Raw genomic sequence first — 20,798 nt, 5'->3', positions numbered from 1 at the left:
CAGAAAAAATCTAGAGATATCACAAAATAATTAAATTTATAAAAAAAATTGAATTAACCTTTAGAAAAATCTATATTGCAAATATCTGACGCTAATTCTCATATTTTCTATTGATTTAATCTAAACATTTTTTATGATTTGTTGTAAAAATAGGAATTATTATAAACATAAATAAATATTTTAAGACAAATTAACCTGTTGGGCTCTCGATTGAGAAGATAAAAACTCAATCCATGACCTTACTTCATGTTCATCAATACTAAATTCCTCTCCTAACAATTGGTTTCCCTTTACCTGTTACAAAAATATATATTAATTTGTTTATATTATCTAGTAAAGAAAAGGTAAGCTTTTATAATAAATAAAAAAGACATGGTTACTGAGTTATCAAACTACGTATGGGTGTTAAAAGACGCAAACAAAGACTATAACTTAAAATGGGAAATACTCTGCAGAACTAAATCAAAATCGAAAAACAACAAAACATGCCATTTATGTAGCCAAGAAAAGAACGAAAACGAAAAAATAGTTATCACTAAATAAAAGAAAAAAAGACAGCAACTCTGTCTTCACAACCAAAATATGTATATTAAAAGAACAAAAAATACTAATCAATAACATAAACAGCAACAAAATGAAACTAAAAATAAGAACAAACAACGCAAAACACAACATCAGTTAACTTAAGTTGTTAGCATAAGTTGTTTTTAGGATTAGCTAACTAAAATTATTCAATTTAATTTGAAAGTGTTTTTTTTGTGATTCTTTATAAAAATGTTTGCTATTTGCTTTATATTGTTCTGATGAAACACGTAATGCGTAGAAACTTTAGTAGACAATACGAACATTAGTTGTTTTGTTGTATTATTAATACTTATATTATCTATTTTTATTATCTGTAATGAAAAAAAAAACAGTATAGTAAGTTTTAAAAAAAATAAAAATAAGGGATTTTCTTTTCAAAACAATATTTTACTTTTTTTAAATTATATAACTTTTAGTCTAAAGCAGTGGTCTTCACGGGGTGCATCCATGCACACTAGTGTTCACGAAATTCATTTTGAAATTTTCACTAGAAACTGCGGAGTTTGTGATGAAGAGCAAAAACAAAAGGTCTTAAGCAAATTTGGAGAAAGTTTTATTACCTTGACTAGATATTCCGGAAAACTTTAGAAAATTCTACTAAATATTCCGGCAAACTTTCAAAACTTACACTAAATGTTGAGAAGTTTTTGATCAAAGAGCAAAAAATAAGGTTTTAAAGCATATTTAAGGAATGTTTTGAAACTTACACTAGATACTATAGGTAAATTTTATAAATAAGTACGACTTTACTTTAGGGGAATTTTGAACTTTGGTGCTTTATTCTAATTTTAGTGTGCACATAATTAATAACCGATAAGACCACTCGTCTAAATATTAATCCAAAAATGCATACCAATTAATAAGTAACAATTTTAGAAATTTACACTAATTGTACTATATAATAGTTATAACTTGAAATTATAAACTTTTTTTTACACCTAACTTTTTTATTATTTGCTTCTATATTACTACTATTAAATAATAATTTGTAGCTTTAAGAGCTTTATTCTTACTAATTACGTATAATTTCATAATTTTCTTAACTTATGTATGGCTTAAGATATTACGTACTATCATATTTAACACTGACCTGAATAGCTATATAAATTTTAGTAAAAATAATTATTGTTGTAAAGTTATATGCTAAACAAAAGAAGCTTGTCCTGCACAAGACGTTAAAAGGTATCCGTGGTGTGCGATTCGGTAACCGAAAGGTTTTTTCGTGCACCAGGTCCTACGACAAAATATTTTGAGCGTATTGTTGTCGTTCAATAAATTACATATTCTTTTATGCATTTCAAAAGTAAAACTTTTTTATATATCTGAAGTTTATAAAGTAACTAGAAATAACTTTACTAACAAGGCTTTTACTCTACTATTTTTTAAAAAAGTAACTAAAACTTTTAAAATATGGTCCATATCATTTTACATTTTTAAATAACTAAAAAGTAAAAAAACATACTTGATTATTATTGTAGATTGTGTTGGCAATAGATGTTTTTAATAAATCGATATTGTTCACTAGAGAGTCAAAATTCAGATATTCCATGCGATCCATAATTGAGCGACGAAGTGGATGCTGAGTATAATTTTATAATAAGATAGATTAAATATAATTTACATTTATTAAAATTTAATAAAAACTATATGCATGACTAAGTAAATTTAAAATTCAGATTGCAATATATATTTATTGATACAAGATTTACAATAAGTTTAAATTTGACTTAACTAAATTTCTGCTAAAGTTTTATCAAACTTATTGGAAACATATATAAGTAGGTTTTGTAATAAAAATTAAACATAATAGTTAAAAAAAAATCTATAACATTTGTTGATTTAATCGTAAATCAATATCAAATAAATAATCAAGACTAGTTTTAATTTAGAATGAGGTAGCTTTATATGATAAAGATATCCGCTTACAAACACATAAAAGCTTAGTAGCACCATAGCATTGTTTATATTTTAAATGCATCTGTAAAAATAAAAAATAATACATTTTATAACTATCAAATAACAAAAGCTTAAATATAATAATTAGTACTTAAACTTATATTGTTTATATGTCACTGTTCGAATAAACATAAGTGTCTTGTACTAATTTTAAAACATGTCAATGTTATGCCCAAAATTGACAAACTATATGGCCACTTTTTTAACTGTCAATAACTTTTCTGCACAAGAAATAGCTGTAAAAAGCTTAAATAAAAAAAACTAGACATGTAGTGTACAAAATCTTTTTATTCAATAGCATCATAAAAATATTTTGGTTAACACTTAATAGTTAGATACTTTAACAACTAAAAAAGGATAGTTAGCAAACTAGTGATCTATACTTCATACAGAGTGGCCATAGAATTTTTTTTTTTCAAATTCTCTAAATTTCTTAGAGGTTTTTTAAATAACAAGTTTTTTGTCCAGTAATAGGATAAAAACAAATTTAAGGTAAAAAATTGTCTTACAAACTATGATAACATTTAAAAGATACTGTAAATGTTTTTTTTATCATTTGTTTGCATAATGATAAATGTTACCTACTTAATTGAAATTACATTACTTTACATGTAAAATTTCTGTTTTTTAGGGACTTCTGTTCGAAATTTTAAAGGTCTCCAGTTTTTTTACCTAAATTGTTATTTTTTTAAATCACTATTAATAACTATAAATATTAAATTTAACCAAATAAAAAACTAATAATATAGAAGTAAAAAGTAGCTAATAAATGTTAGATGAATTATAAGTAAATACACACAATAAGATTTAAGTAATAAAAGTATGCATATAATTACATGTTACAACAATCTAATTATGCTAGAATTGTGAACAAGCTGTTGGTTACACAACTAAAGATAAAAAACCCTAATGACCAGATATTCTAGAAAGCTTTAATGATATAAACTGAAAATCCTTAAATAAAACTAAAAATTTTCTGACTTAATCTTTTGTATATTGAAAACTGTTTAATAAATGTTGCAGAAGAACTTTTGTCGGTACAGTGCTTCCTCGCTAATCCGGTCCTCGCTAATCCGGTTCCTCGCTAATCCGGCCGGTTTTAGTCGAGAAGTCACTTATTTACTTTAGCGTTTTTAGCGTTTAATTTCATTTTACTTCGAAAAAGTATTCAATTTACTTTATATAAGTGTGCAAGCAATATATTGTTACGTCATAATAAAGTATCATTTGTATAATCTTAAATTTTTTTTCATACCTTTCCCGCTCAGTTGTAACAAACTTGTTTATTATTCATTGCAAGTTTTCTGTCTTTGCTAAGCAAGTTACACTTTAATATACTACAATCAAAATATCTAGTTAAAAAATGGATAAGACAGCAAAGAAACAAAAACGCGTTCAACTAACAATTGAAAACAAGTTAAAAGTTTGCGAAATGGCAAACAATAATGTGCCTAAAGCTGTTATAATGACCCAGTTTAACATTGGTAAGTCAACTTTAAATGACATTTTGAGAGGCGAAGAAAAGTTCAAAAAGTTTAAAGCCGAAAAGGAGGAGCTGGGACTAATTGGAGCTGCTAAAACGGCAAAAAAAAAGTAGAGAGAGGCGTCTTTGACAAGCTAGACAGCGCCCTTTACATTTGGTTTCGTCAGGAACGTATTTTTGCGATATTTTGTTCTTATCCGGCCAAAGGCAAATCCGGCCGTATTTTCAAAAAAATCTTGCCCAACTTGGCCGGATTAGCGAGGAAGCACTGTAGTCCTAAATTGAGTGCGTATATAATTTCTACATTTTTATTTGTTGATCTCTTCCTAGATTAAATTTTGAGATGTTCTAAATGAGCCCTACTTATTAAAATAACAATCTGAATAAGTATTTTTATTGCTCAGTAAAGCGTATAGTCACGTAAAGACAACATTCAAATCAATAATCTTTCAGTACAGTATAGAGTGTATCGCAAGTTGTAGACATAGAATCACAAGCAGTGTCCAAGCACTCGTTTCATTTTCTTTCAAAAGAATAACACATAAATTGTTAATAGGAACATTACAATAAGATTTTCTGCTGTTTTGTTTTCTAGCCTACTATTAGTCGTATATTGCAGTACTTTTACATATATAAAATATTTATAGTAATCAAATATATTAACTTTAATAAAAGTTAAAAAAATTTAGTACAAAGGTGTTAAATTTTCCATAAGAATATTTAAAAGTTATTCTTTTGCTCACTAGATCATTGATTGCTGGAAAATTTTATATTGTACTATTTTTGCATTCACAAAATAAAATATACCAGATTTAACAAAACTGATTTATAATAAGAACCAGGCTTCGTTCGCAAAATTTTGCAATTTTAGACTGACATTCCACAGTTTAGACCGACTTTTTTTCCAAAAAAAAATTTTAAACACATTTACAGTTTTGCTTGTAACCAAATGAAACGACGTAAACTATTACTATGGTTCTAACTGCGTAACTATTATTAACAGATTTTTTGACATCTTTTTTATTAGGGTTGTCAAATATTTTTGTCAAAATTTCACCCAGGTTTTTAAAATTACATTTTTTAGGGTCTATTTTTAGTTTAAAATTAAGCTTAAAGTAAAAAACAGTGTTAAAAACTATAACAACATTGAAAAAATACTGTAAAGCTAGTTTAAATGTGAATTTTGATTTAAAAACTTTTTGAATATGACAAAAAAAATTATCTCTACAATTTGACATGCTTTTTCTGCTTTTTTTCTAATGTGTGTTAATATTTTATAGACTCAGTAGATCTGTTCTTAAATTTATTTGAGAGCAGTGAAACGCCATTAGTTGAAATAAAGTTTTAGCACAAGAACATCTGTGGTATCTCTACAATAGATTTTTGTGTCAAATCAAAATTTTACTACTTAACATGTAAGTTGTTTAAAATTCCGGGTTTGTTTTTCGAAGCTTTTCAAATTCCAGGTTCTTTTAGCCGGAATTTTCAAATTCCAGGTTTTTCAAGGATTCAAGGTTTTTTGGTAACTCTGTTTATTATTTTAATTTCAAAATTTCTTATTATAATTTACTTGAATACTGTTTTATAGTTATATATGAAATGATAAATTAAATTTAAAAACTAAATACTGTTCTATTCTAGCTAAAAAGAAAACTTACTGCTAGTTTAAAAACTAATACAACATAAATAAAATTATAAGTTTATAAGAAAAGACATGATAAATAACTTAAAATGTCCTAAATACAATCTAGTTAATTCTAATACACTTTAGAAAATTACGATAACTGTTTATTAAAAATTTAAGCAAAAAAAAAAAGTTGTTAAGCTGTCCGCTAGTCAGCGCTATCGAAACCAATGAATCCTTTTTCATAAAATTTCATAAGTAGTGAGAAAATTAGCTCAATTTTGTACTACAATCCGCAAGTAGCCTCTAAGATGCATGTAGCGGCTGTATGAGCGTTTCAAACTATGTACTATTTTCGTTTTAGTTTACTTTTACAGTTATTTTTAAGGTATACCAGGATTCAATTTTCTAAGTATTAAAGATTTTTTATTTGAACAAACAATTAAGTCCGAAATTTATTACAATTCTAATTTTTATTGCTAAGGGTTACTAAAGGTTTTTGAAAAATTTATTCAAAGTTTTTCAAAGCACAAGTATTTTTGTCCACTTTTGGTATAAAACTAAATTTAAGGTAAAAAACTGTCTGCAATGCTATAAAAATATTGAAAAGATGCTGTAATAAAACTTTTTAATGTGCTTTATAATAATTAAAGTTATAAATGATACAAAAATAAATTATTTATATAATATGTGTTTTGTATCTAATCAAAATTTCATTTTTTTACAAATAAAAATTGTTTGGAATTTTAGGTTTTTTAGAGATTTTGTTCAAAATTTCAGGTTTTTTGGCAACCCTGTTATTAGTTTTAAACTAGCTCAAATAGGCTCTAAATAAATTATTTTCTACTATTCAAAAAACCTAGTTATAGTAGTAAAGAGTTATCAATCTTAACAACTAAAAAAATTTTGGTTTGGAGAATAAAGCTGTTATAGGAGTATACAACTGATCAAGTCGTTGGTGACCCTGCTACGCTTCCTGAACCTACAACGAACCTAGCCGATGCCTTAGTTGGTTATAGATTACTAAATGAATTTAAAACGACTCAAGTTAAGTATTAACTATCTTAACTGAGTAAAAATTGAAGTTGTTACATTTAACATTGTACAGGATTACCTCTTTCTGAGTCAAAAAACTGCCCTGAGTAACCTTAAACTATACTGAGTTATCCTGAGTCTTTTTAAGTCCTTAAAAAAATTCGCTTCTGGCGCAAACTACTAATACCTCATGTTCATTTTTTTCTTAATATTTACAAAGAAGGTTGCATGTGTATGCTTCTGCATTAGATGTTCACTAAACTTTTGAAAAATACTGTTTTCAAAGATTAGACAACAAGAGTCTGTACTCATTTTTTAGTATGTTTTACTGAAAACAAGTATTTATAAGTTATAACAAAAAACATATTAATGAATTAAGGACGTATAAAACAGTATAGTTTTACTAAACAAAATTTTTTAAGCATAGTTAAACTTTTATATCTCTAAATTGTTTCTGTTTAATATAAAATAAAAATATTTATTTATGATTAAAAACAATAACTACAACGTTATTTCTAAGAATAATAAAGAACTAGCAGCAAGGCTAAAAAAATTTTAAATAAGCACTTAAAAATCAATAAAAACCATGTTCTTGAACTATATTGGTAATATAAGATAACAAAACATTGAAAATGGATAATCATTCTAGATTTAGAAAAAAATCTGCCCTGATATTTTTCGAAAGGTTTAAAACTATCCTAAGATTTTTATAAATAACAAAACTGTCCCGAGTCATCAGGAGTTTAAAAAGAAAATTCAAATTATCCTGAGTTACCCTTAGATTTTATAGAATTTAAAATATCCTGAGTTTTCATGAGAACGCTGAGTGTGTGGCAACTCTGATTGTAGTTTAAATTGATTTAAATGGGAGTTTTTAGCTGAAAATTGGATTTAATATCTTTTGTAACCCGTTCATATCTAGTCCCGATCATTCCTAACCCAATCACTTCTAACCCGATGATATCTAACCTAAAAAATTTAACCCAATTAGACAAAATTTGTTTACTTTTAGATTTTTTCAACCAGGATTTATTTTAAAAACAAACTAATCTAAACAACTTACTTTGTCTTTAACAAAACTTAATGTTTATATTGCTTTATTTAAAACATATTTTGAGTATTAATATTATTTTAACTTTTTAAAGTTTTTTAATATTTTTCTCATTTTGACTTTTTTCATATATTAATCTGCTTAAATGGTACTTTCTTTTTTAATTAAAAAAGATTTTTTTTTAAATTTGATTTTTTTTTAAACATGCTTCGAAGATTATTAAAGTAAGCTGTTATAACTATATTTCAGTTAGATCTTCTTGTGATTTACGTAACTAGAATATTTTTAATGCACGTAAATTCTCAAAGTTAAACCTTTACAGATGTAACTTTTATTTGAAAGCTTAAAATCGTCTTAGTTATTGAATAACCGGTATAAATTGAATAGTTTCAATGCGATTTCTTTTCGTTAAATAAACTTTAGACTTTATTAAAGTCATACATAATTAACTTTTTGTGTGTTTTAACTGTTAGGTTCGCTGAAAAAATGAAAAGAAATAACATTAAAAGAAAATTTAGTGTGCGTTTTATTATATGCATCGCATAATACTAAATAGGTGTATTATTTAAATAAAAAAAAATATTTTGTTTTTAATCGGCCAAAAGCTAATCCGGCATAATTACAAAAAAGCTTGCCCAACATAGCCGGATTAACAGGTATGCAGTTTACTTAAAAAATAATAGTGGAAAAATAGAACTATTTTAGTTTCCTAAAAGATAACTATTTCTTTGAACTCCAAATCAATTATAATAAAACAACAACTTACTTTAGTCTTTAGAACATGCTTTAACCTCTTAACGAAAACAGTATTTAGTTATTGTTCTAAGATAAGGAACTATTTATTGAAGAAAAAATTACCAAATTTTAGATATTGATAACTTTAGATTCACATATATTAAAAACCAACAAAAACCTAAAAAATACTGTTAATATCGTGCTAAATTTGCTATAGTTTTAAACTATATTTTTTTAAATAAAAATATAACTCTAAAACATAAACAAAATTTATAAAACAAAAAAATAATATCAGTTATATTATGGCAAAAATTTTAATGACCAAGCGAAAAAAATAAAATCTAGGGACTTTCACAAAATTTTCAATTTCATCTAGGGAAATCTAGCATTTTAGATAATTACAAAAATTTAGAAAAGTGGGAATCATAAAGTAACAATAGGTTAACTATATTATTTTAGAAGAAGTTTCTTTAAGAAAAGCTAAATATCTTTCTTTCTTCACAAGGCATTTATTTTACATACTAGTGAAACTAAATCTAATTAAAGTAAAGCGTATCGAAACCGCTATTATGTATATATTTTTTTTAATCAACTTTAACTAACGTCGTAAGAAGGTAGTGTAGAAAAGGTGACAGCGTGCAGTCTCTTCTTTGAAAACTTCTCGTGTTCCCACGCGGACAACTCAGTGTTGATGTTTATTTTCTTGTGGACCATTGAAGTTTCAATTTGGTACATCTCATTTTCAATTTCCTGCATTTTTTATTATCAATAAAATATCACTTTAAATTAAAGAGGTTTTTAATTAGCATTAAGGATTTAAATTAAAACAAAACATAAACTATTTAGAGCGGAGGTCTGCAGACCTATGAGGAATCGGCCAAATTTTAAAATCTTTATGCGCAGACCACAATAAAAGGAACAACTCTTTTGCGGGCTAAAGTATTTTTGAAAAAATTGGCTTTAAAATAATGTATATAAGTATGTAATAGCAAATGTGTAATTAAATAAACATCAAATAGGCAACACAGCTTACTCAGAAACAAATACAAAACATACAATATTATTATATTATTTATTGTGCAATGTTGGACTCAAGCATCAAAACCTGAGCCACTTAAACAGGAGACACAAGAAGAAAATAAAAAAAATAAATTACCACAAAATATAAACATAAACAAAAGATCATACTAAGTTAAAATTATGAAGAACTCATTAATAAGTTAAATTATTTATTTGCGAAATATAAAAGGCGATAACTTAGTACATTTCTGCAAATCTGCAGAAACGCATACTTATGTGCGCAAAAACTTGCTTATACTTCAGCTTGAAAAGACTCTGCTTTTTTAGCTTTTAGTATTCATTTATACTTAGTTATGCACTGAGAAAAATTTTTGTTATATATGTACTCTTTAGCACTTTTAGTGTCGTAAAAATTAAACGAATTAAATACATCTAAATTGTGTACATTTAGGGCATTAAAGATTTAATTTGTCAAAAAGCTGCATTGCAAAATTGATTCTAATGGAAGCTGTAGCTTTTTCTTCAAAAATCAAAATCATACCATTTTATGTTACAAAATTTTGCATAATTTAATCTTGTAAATTATTGACTACGTTAAATGTTTTAAAGTTAAATTGTGATTTTCTTATACTTATTTTCAATAAAAGTTTTTTGGGTTTACACAAGTGGCAACACATAAAGAGTCATAGGGGGTGTGGACCAAAATAAACTGCCTTGTATTCAGTTATCACTCATAATTCAACATTCCATTTTTGAAGCATTAACATAACTGCATATTAATTAGAGGTAGTTTAAATTTCTGTGTTCCCGCTAAGACGTTATTAAGCGTCATTTTAGATATTTCAATTTTTGCAGATTCATAACTTTTTTGAGCTAGCTACGTCCCTGGTACATACTAAAAAGAAATGATAAATACGCATCCGTAAGAAAGTATAACCAAATAAATAAATTATCGTACAAAACTAATAAAATTAATTAATATTACAAATAGAGAAATAAACAAATCAGTAATTAATTTATATGAGTTAAATTATTTAAAAAAAACATTGTATTTAATGGAAAGTTATGGATTTTACAGATATTTATAGTATTTATATCAAATCTTTTTAGTTTTAAGCGAAAATGTTCTACCCTCTCACACGATACCACATCCTGTGTTAACTTGTTCCACATAATCTTTGCTCTGTGAAAAAATGAACCTTGCCAGAGACTGTTATGAAAATTATGAATACATTTTGTTTTTCGAACACTTTCCTTAACTGATATTTATTATGGGAAAAAACTGAAAAATTTACTGAAAAACCCTTATATTTGCTATTAATAATTTTATAAATAGTAAATAAATCAAAATCCTATCTTCTATGTTCTAGATATTTCAATCCAAGTTTAACCAACATATCATTATATGATGTATTATATATGTTACAACGACTACATACAAAACGGGTAAAATTTGTTTGCACCGACTCAATTTGATTAATGTCTTTTTTAGGGTGACCAAATTTGTGTATTGTATTCAAGCTTAGGACCAACGTATATTTTAAATAGTTTTGTCAGAATAGTAGCTGAATTAGTTTTAAAACTTTTTTATATTTGATAGGATGAAATTTGAACAACTTTATATAAAAAGTTTATGTGTTCATTACATTTTAAATTTTTAGAGATGTACATTTCTAAATCATTAAAAACTTTAACTGTTGGTATCTTAGTGTTATTGATTGTTGGTCAATCGAATGCATTTTGAAAAAAGTCTGAAGTTGATACATCAGTAACTTCATTTTTTAATTCTAAAAACTTTACTTTCAAACAAAGCTTAAAATTGCCGTAAAAGCTTTAAATAAAAAAAGTTTTACTACAGTTAGTTTTCAATTTACGTACTACTTTTTAAAATTGTTATTTTAAGTTATAATATTAATATTTTTTTTTATTTTTTTTTTTAATTTTCAACTTTATTTTGCAGCTCCTTATATATAACAGCTTCTAGTAGTAAAAAATCAATTTTAAAAATTAAGGTTCATTAATTATTAAAGTCAACTGTAGCAAGTCATACTGATTCCTACAATAAAACATAAGTCTTTGATAAGCTAAGAGTACATACTTACTTAAGTATACAATAAATATTTTTTATAATTACACTAAAATTTCCTTTTCACAATTATTACGTTTTCCCTTAAAACTACATTACTTTAATAAAACTGAACTGCAAAAAAAGAGCTTATCAGATATAAATTTATTATTATTGTAAGTTTATTGTCATACGAAGGACCCAGGCATCAAAACCTAGGCCACTTATACAGAAAGTCATACAACAAAAAGACAAAAATAAACCAAAATTGTACATTAAAAATGAAAAAAAAAAAGTTTAACTAATTAAAGTTTAAAAATTAACATAAAAACACAAAAATTATAACACAAAATTTATAATTCCGGTGCTTCCGAAAAGAGAACAACAATATCCTACTTCAACTTCACCCGAACAAATGGTTTCACTCCAAAACTGGTTTCACTTTCATTCGAACGACTGGCTTCACATTATTTGAACAACTGGTTCAGCCTTCATTTGAGTAACTGGTTTAACTTTTATCCATACAACTTGTTTCACTTTTATTCGTATAACTAGAACCGCTTTTATCTGAACAACGTTTTTCACTTTTGTTAGGAGAGCCTGCTTCATATTTACTTTCAAATCTTTAATACTCAGATAATTCAGCGTTTGTTGGACTTTCGTAGTAGCTGATAAATGTTGAGAACACTGACTATAAACAAAACTTAAGAACCCAAGGCCCCAAGCACTTTAACAGGCCAATAAACTATGTATTAAGGAACAGGTTTTGTTATACACAGAGGAAAGATGCCGCTAATAAAATAAAGCTATAGATTAAACCAAATTAGACAAATACAACCAGTGGTTAATGAAGAAATAACAACAACAAAAAAAAAATTACTTATGAATTTTGCTGACAAAATATTTATTTAAATCAAACTTTTTTAACCTTAACCGAAAATGCTCAACTTTTTTACAAGAAACTAATTCGTTTGCAAGCTTGTTCCATAATTCAACTGATCGATAAAAAAAAAGAATTATGCAAAACATTATTCAGGGTTCGTGCGCGAAATTCCTTTTCATTTAGCCTGACAGAGACCTATTTAGCCTGACATTTTTTCAAAGTAGAAAAAATCACCTTCAGAAGGCATTTTGGGTATCGGGGGGTCTTAATTAGCAAATTAACGCAATAAAAGTATTCACAAAACTACTTTTAAAGAAAATAAAAATTTAAATGAATTATTTTTCAACATCTATCAATCCCTTACCCAGCAACTTGAATATTTTTAACTGGTCATTATAATTTCTGCTTCAATGAATTCATACCTTTATTAAATTTTGGGGCTTAGTTACATCCACAACTTATCACCCATATACAAGGTTCGTGTCAATTAGTACTTGAATTTGTCAATTATAAGTTACATGACTGGACCAGAAGCTTTTATTAAAACAGAAATTTGAAAAAGTCTGTAAAAGAAAAACAAAATGTAATTAAACACATCTCTCAAAAACTTTATGTTATCATTAAAGAATCTAATTTTTTAAAATAACTAACCAAAATAATCATGATATTACATAAGTAATTTTTAGTCTTGTGAATATCTCTAATAACTTTGAATAAACAGAAAATAAAATATGTGAACAAACTGCTAAGAGTATTAATCTATAAAGTATTTGGTATAAAAGCCTTTATATTAGAAATTAAAACAGTTTAACCAACTAAGCTCTGAAAAACAAAGCTCATGTAAACAAATACAAACAAACAGTCAAGTTGTTGAACTAAACTGTAATGTTTAAACTGTACTTTTTTATGAATTTTTATAGTTATGACGTATATAATCTACTAAAAACAAAATAATGAAGATTCTTAAAATTATTTTAGAGATTCAACAAAAGGTTTTAAGCACTTATTTTTACAAATACTGACTGATTTTGTCTTTAATAACTAAATCTTTATTTAGAAATAAATTCACATCTCAATTTGATCTTAATTAAAAAAATTTCATGCATTTGAACTGACAAAAACTGAGATTCTCAAATTTTTAAACACAAAAACTGATTTAGCCTGACGTTTTTCAACCTTTTTCAAAAAAACTGATTTAGCCTGATTTAGCCTGACGCGCACGAACCCTGATTATTATTGAAATTATGTCTGCATGTAAATTTTCTGTTGTTACCTCTCAGTAAATAAGTACATTTATGAGGTTCAAAAATAAACTGTAAATTAATTGTAGTTTCACTATTAATCAGTTTGAAAAAAGTAATTAAGTCAAACTCAATCCTTCTATACTCTAAAGACTTAATACCAAGTTTTGAGAGTCTATCAAAATAAGATGTGTATGAGATGTTGCAACGGTTGAAGACTATTCTTGTATATTTTCTTTGAATGGATTCAAGATGGTTAATATCTTTCTTCAGGTATGGAGACCAAATTGGTGTGTTGTATTCTAACTTAGGACGAATGTAAACGAGATATTTTTTTTTTAGAATGTTTATATCTGTAGATTTAAAACTCTTTAAAACTTGAAAAGAAATAGTTGATGCAATTTGATAAACGTAATTGATATGGTGGTTCCATTTTATGTTTTCAGCAATAAAAATTCCGAGATCTTTAAACACTTTAGTTGAAGGTAACCTTATGCTGTTTATTCTAAATTCAGAAGTGATACTAGATGTATTTTTTTGAATGTTTAGAACCTGAAATTTACTAGGATTTAAAACTAGTTTTCTTTCTTTTAGCCAATGATAAATTTTATCCAAAGATTTTTGTAGAATTGTGTCAGAATGGCTAAAAATTTTTGTATCGTCTGCAAAGAGAATTATTTTGCTATCAACATCTACTTCTAAAGCTATATCATTGATATAAATTATAAATAAAAGTGGGCCAATAACCCCTCCTTGAGGCACTCCACTGAAAACAGGTAAAGACTCTGAAAAAGTGTTACCAATAACTACTTTTTGGGTTCTGTTTTCAAGAAACTCTTTGAACCAGCTAACTAAACTTTTATGAATTTTGTATTGAGTTAAAGTCTTTATTAGTTTAAAATGGGATACAGAGTCAAAAGCCTTTTGAATGTTTGTGTAAATAACTTTAGTTGACTTATTGCTTAGAAATGAAACCAACCATGAGTGTAAGCAATTCAACAGTTGATAACTAGATGATCGATTAGGTAGAAAACCAAACTGTTTATGTGAAATTAGCTTATTTAAAAAAAGGTGATCAAGTATTTTTAGAGAAATTATATGTTCGAAAATTCTACAAAAACTGCTTGTCAAAGAAATGGGTCTGTAGTTTAAAGGGTTGTACTTACTACCTTTTTTGTGCACTGGTATGACATATGAGACTTTCCACTGGTTTGGTACAGAGGATGTAGCTAGTGAACAATTAAAAATTAGTGAAATTGGAAGAATTAGGGAATAAATAGTACGTTTAATAAAATATGAAGGAATGTTTTCAGGCGTTCTGATTATTTTATCTTTTAAATGATTAACAGACTTAATTATTTCATCATTGCTAATGAAGAAGTTTTTCATTTCCAAACACTTTTTACTAACAAGTTTAAAATTTTTGTCATCACAATCTTTAATAAATACCTTTTGAAAGGACCTGTTAAAAAAAGAGGCTTTATCAAGTTCTGATATTATTGGAAAATTATTTTCATTAATTAATACAGGTAAAGAAGGTGTTAACTTGAGCTTTGATTTTACATAGCTGTAGAATTTTTTTGAGTTTGTGTTTTGGCAAAAACGTTTTTCATGTTCTATGTTGAACACTTTTACTGCTTTTTCATATTTTTTTGATACAGTTTTGTATTTTTGTATCATCTGCTTATCTAACTTACATTGTTTGTAGAGTTTTAGTTTTTCTCTTAACAGCTTTTTTATATCAGAAGGATATGTTTTCATTTTTCTGTCTTGTTTAATCAAAGGCACCAATTGTTTAATTGAAAAGTTTATTGTTTTGATAAATTTATCATAAAACATTTGTAGATTTTTTGAGTTGTTAAAAAGAACTTTCCAATTTATTTCTGATAAAAATTTATTAATATTCTCAAAATTTGCTCTACGAAAATCTGGATAAAGTGATTTAGGAGATGGTTTTTTACTTTTGTGAACACTTATCCCAAACAATATAACATTGTGATCATTTATATTTGTTAAAGGTGAATCAACCAAATGAAACTTAACTCTATCTAATGCCATATAATTACAAAGCAGTAAATCGACGATATTACCGTTCTTATGGGTAGGTGAGTCAATAAGTTGTGTAAGGAGATTATCTGAACAAAATTTAATAAAACATTTGTGACAGTCATTGTAGGTTGTGCTTGGGATATTCCAGTCTATATTTGGCAAATTAAAGTCACCTAAAATGTAAAAAGGAGACTGTTTTGGAATAAGGTTTCTGATTAAGTCGATCATGTTTGAAACAACAGCTAGAGATTTAGAGGAACTTGGAGGGATGTAGACACATAAAAATCTCAATTTGAGTCCTTTAAGAATCAAATCAAAACATAAAAACTCAAAACCATCAGATGAAACAAAATTAGTTTTTACTTCAATTAATTTTAAAAAGTTTTTAAATATAACAGCAACGCCTCCTCCCCTGCCTATTCTGTCATTACGGATTATATTATACCCTAGAGGACAAAAATTTGAATAAATAACATTTGAATTTAACCATGTTTCAGTTAAAAAAAATAAATCTAAATTTTGTGTACACATATAACATTCAATGAAGCTTATCTTGTTTAAAATAGATCTTATATTAGTATATGAAACATTTAAAAATAAATCTCTACTAGAGGTTAAACTATTAGAATAAACAGTGCCTGAGGCCTTAGTATTAGAACAATTAAAAATTTAAACTAGATGATTTAAGGTGCATGTCAGTGTTGAAGCTTGACTTATTAGGCCTAGAGATCCTCGGCGTTAAACCGAAAGGGCAGTTGAGTACTTTCAACTATTTTGTTTTGTTTTATAACGTATCTTATGTTCAAATTTTTACTTTCAGCTTCTGCTTGTTTTAGTTCAAATCTCAATTTTCTAAAATGTTCCATCTCTGATTTTGTTCGATCAATATTAATGTAGATACTAATTTGTTTTCCCAGATGCTGTATTTTAAGGTTTCTTAGACTCAAGAGTCGTTTTCTGCTAGATTGTGTCAGTAGCTTCAAAATTATTGGTCTCGTTTTATTGCAGAGGTGTTTACCGATACGGTATAATGTATTTAATTCAGTTTCAGCTATCTTGTTGGAACCTAGAGAACTTTGTATTTTATTCAGGTAATTTTTTGCATTTTCTACCGTATAAACTGATGTATTGCTAATGTTTTCGGGAATATTAAATACTATGACATTTAAAGATTTTTTTTCTTTCAATTTCCTTTCAGTTTCAGCATTTATTTGATGTGTTACTTACTAATGACAATTTACTGTCAATGTTACTAATAAAGTCTGGTTGTTTTTGAAAGGAGTTTGTTGATGCTTCTGCATACATTGAAAGTTTCTTTTCAAAATAATCAAACTTTTTGCAGAACTCTGTTTTAAATTTCATAAAACTTTCATTTAGTGAACTGATTTTGTGATCAAGAGACTTTTCTGTTGTTTGTTTCTTGTAGACCTCCTCATGAGTTTTTTGTGTATTCTGGATACTGATTTCAAGTTCCTTGATTTTAGTTTCATACTGACTTTTCAAGTTATGGATTTCTTTTTCCATTGACTGAAATTTTGCATAATTTTTTCTTCATAGTTGTAGCAAACTTTCCTTTGTTGCTTTACTAACTTTGCAGTTTTCAATGATACTTTTTATTTCCAATTCAGACATATTAATTTACTTAAATATAACCTTATTCAATATTTAAATATCAATAAAAACTTCTAATCGTAGTAAAATAATTTTACATTTCAATGTCATAAACAAAGCTTGTTTATTTTTTGGTACTATCAAAAAAACAGCTTTTAGGTTGAATATAATTAAACTATTTTATAGTATTCAATAACTACATAAATGGAATTTTAACGTAAAAATTAAAAAATATAAAAACAAGGCAATTATAAACTATAAAATAGATTTAATACTTTCTAATTAGTAGTTTAAAAATAATCCTACAATATTTAATAATAAATAATGAACTTTACCAAACGACTATCAACAACAGTATCCAAGACAACCTACGACCGATTTCGTCCTTAATAGGACTCATCTGAACTTTATTGATGATGGCTGTAACAAATACTGGTTAAAATTGATCAAACGAGCGTAGACTAAAATCTCACATTAAGCTGACATGTCTTATGCGTTGGGCTGTAAACGATTTGGTTGCGTCAATGTTTCGTACTTTACCCACAAACGGTCGCTTAAGTGTTATGCACTAAAAGCCCACTTGGTCAGATCTCAACAGCGGTCTCTCGCGACTATGCCTGCCTGATGAGTCCTAATAAGGCCGAACCCGGTCGTAGGTTGTCTCGGATATTGTTGTTTATGGTCGTGTGGTAAAGTTTATTATTGATGACGCGAATTATCTCAACTTTTTTGATGATGGCCGTAATAAATACTGGTTACAATATTTACAAATAAATTTTCATATTCACATGAGCTAAAGAAGTAAGTTTGAAATCTATACAAAAGAAGCCTATATCAGTCATAATATGCTATTATGCTAGAAATACTAAAAAAAATCAAGAATTAATTAGATCTTACTTGTTACTACCATTACGATTATAAAGGGTATATGGGAGGGGTAAAACAATTTTTTTACAACTTGATATTAATTTGTAGAGTTTTAGCTAAGCTAAGAGTTGCTTTTTATAGCTTTAAAGTTCAAACAAACCTTTGAACATTGCCATTTAAATTCAGAGAGTACAACAGGTTACTTATGAAGGAGAAAACTAAAATAGTGAATAAACAAAAATCACTAAAATCTATCTTCTGCTACATTTTTGAGATAAATGCTTTAAATTTTCAGGAAATAAACCATGCAATATTTAAAATAATCTTTAATATCAAATTAAAAAAAAAAATTAGTTTCTTGTTTCAAAAAACATAGGAGATAGATTTATAGTTTAGTTGTCTTTTTTGTCCTTTTTAGTTTGCACCACCCATAAAGAACCTATTGAACTATCTAACTTTGATTGCTTATATATCAAAAATTACTTTAAGTTTAAACAAACTGCAAATAGTATTTGATAGCTTACTTAAATATGTAAAAATCAAGACTAAAAAGTTGTGTTTTATCTACAACTCCCCTTGCCCTTAACGTATTTGATAAACGAAAAGTTTTATATTAGCGTACATTTCAAAATACTTTCTTAATGCATACATTAAGTCAATACTTTAAGCATTTATTTTTTATATATGAAATACAAGAGTCTACCCGCATGTTGAAACCTGGTGTCACAGTGCGTTGTGAAACAGTAGGTGCTTAAACCTTCTTTTTATAATAACGAATATAGCTGTCATCTAAAGTATAAATAAGTCTAGTCAATAAAAGTAAGAACGCTTAAAATGGCAATTTTTTTTCTATTGGAATTATATTAAGTAGTAACAAAATAGTTCATTTTGAAAAACATTTATAAAGGTATAGATCAGGGATCGGCAGACATTTGGTGGTTGCGAGCCAAACATCGAAAGTAAAACTATTCGCAAGCCGAAGTTGATGTTTTAATCTCCATGACAGATCCGAGATATTTAGTGAAATTTGTACCTAAATTGTACCTAAGACCTTTTTTCGGGGAACGGGTCTAAATTGCACGAAGACAAAATAGCACGAGCTTACTAAATTGCACGAATGCACAAAAATGCACGAAGCCAAATTTGCACGAGGGCACAAAGTTGCACGAGGGAACAAAATTGTACGAAGACGATTTTGCACCAAGGGTCAATTTTGCACGAGTTAAATTTTTGCACGAGAGTAAAAAATACAGAAGAAGTAAAAAATAAAAAGAGAAAAAAACACCAAAAAAAAGTTATTGTGCGAGGGTAAGGGTTAGGAGTAACAGTGATAATAAAAATAATAAATAATGTTAATAAAATTTTAAAACTAATTTTTTAAAAACAAAAAAAAACAGCTTACCGACCGAGGGTAAGGGGTAACAATGGTAGTAAAAAATAAAAACAAATTAAAAAATAAAAATTAAATTAATACAGAAATTAAAAACAAAATAAGTTTAACCCGTGCAAAAATGTCTGCTCGTGCAAAAGTGACCTTTCGTGCAAAAGTATCTTCGTGCAATTTTGTACCCTCGTGAAGTTAGTCTTCGTGCAATTTTGTGCACTCGTGCAATTTTGTCCCCTCGTGCAATTTTGTACGCTCGTGCAAATTAGACAGCTACCCCTTTTTTTGATCTTCATTTCAAAACTCAGAATGTCTAGAGCAAGTTTCAAAATTGGAGGTCAAATTTGTATGTTCGCAGGCCGCAGTTTTACCTTTCATTGGCCGTATCCGATTTAAAATAAAACCATGCTCGCAGGCCACGGTTAGCCTAACTTTGAAATAGATCTATATAAAAGTTTAAAATAGCTAGAACTAATATTTTGACGTTATAGGATGTGCGGAGCATATTAAACTACAACAAATGTAATTGTATTTTACATTGAAAAATGCAATAAAGTTAAAAAATGAAATAAACTGAAACAAAATATTTAATAGTATACTTTTGATTGTTGAGGAAACAATTGTGCAACTCTACTTTTAATAAAATAAAAATTTTTTTTCTTTTTGCAAACAACGTTTTGCTAAAAGGGTTCATCAATTCTTATAAAACTAAAAATGCATTCTTTTTCAATAAGAACTTTTAATTTTATAAGAACTGACGAGCTCTTTGAGCAAAATAATGTTTACAAATCAAACTTTTTAAAAATTTAGTAGTATAGAACATTTAATAATAAGAGATTACTGTTTTAAAGGCAGTTTAAGGTTGCACCGCTCCCCCTATGACATCATCACGTGTCGTTAGTCACATTCAGAAAAAAAATCCTAAAATTGTCGGTTTTTACTTGAAGCAAAAGTTTTTGTTTAAATTTTAAATTACAATAAGAAGATTATTAGTAAAATTTTATCGATAATTTAATAAAAATGACATGTCTATAACATATATTATAAAAACTTAGGAGCATATACTTTTTAATAACTGGAAGTTTGTAACTATTTTTATATTTCAATCAATTATAAACCTTGTTTGGTAAGTTTAGAAAAAGTATAGTCTAAAATTATGATAAAAAGTTGTATTGTAGACTTTTATAAAAATTGAGTACTTGACTTAAG

General features: G+C 27.0%; 1 protein-coding gene across 2 annotated transcripts in view; it reads right to left on the bottom strand.

Annotated features, from left to right (window-relative positions):
• The window catches only part of LOC145837951 (BOS complex subunit ncln-like), a 53,574-nt gene that overhangs the window by 11,417 nt on the left and 21,359 nt on the right, over positions 1 to 20,798 (bottom strand). For both annotated transcript variants that reach the window (XR_014370021.1, XM_082945446.1), the window contains exons 9-11: positions 9,073 to 9,219; positions 2,048 to 2,164; positions 196 to 294 (exon numbers count right to left, since the gene is read on the bottom strand). Coding sequence is in view for 1 of the 2 variants with exons in the window: in XM_082945446.1 (XP_082801572.1) it covers positions 196 to 294; positions 2,048 to 2,164; positions 9,073 to 9,219 (363 nt within the window). In the remaining variant the exon portion in view is untranslated. The remainder of the gene's footprint in view (positions 1 to 195; positions 295 to 2,047; positions 2,165 to 9,072; positions 9,220 to 20,798) is intronic.

The sequence above is a fragment of the Thalia democratica genome, chromosome 6, assembly GCF_965202585.1.
Source record: "Thalia democratica chromosome 6, ktThaDemo2.hap1.1, whole genome shotgun sequence".
Classification (NCBI taxonomy): domain Eukaryota; kingdom Metazoa; phylum Chordata; class Thaliacea; order Salpida; family Salpidae; genus Thalia; species Thalia democratica.
Note: the sequence above shows the minus strand (reverse complement) of the source record. Positions and strands in the feature narration are given on the sequence as shown.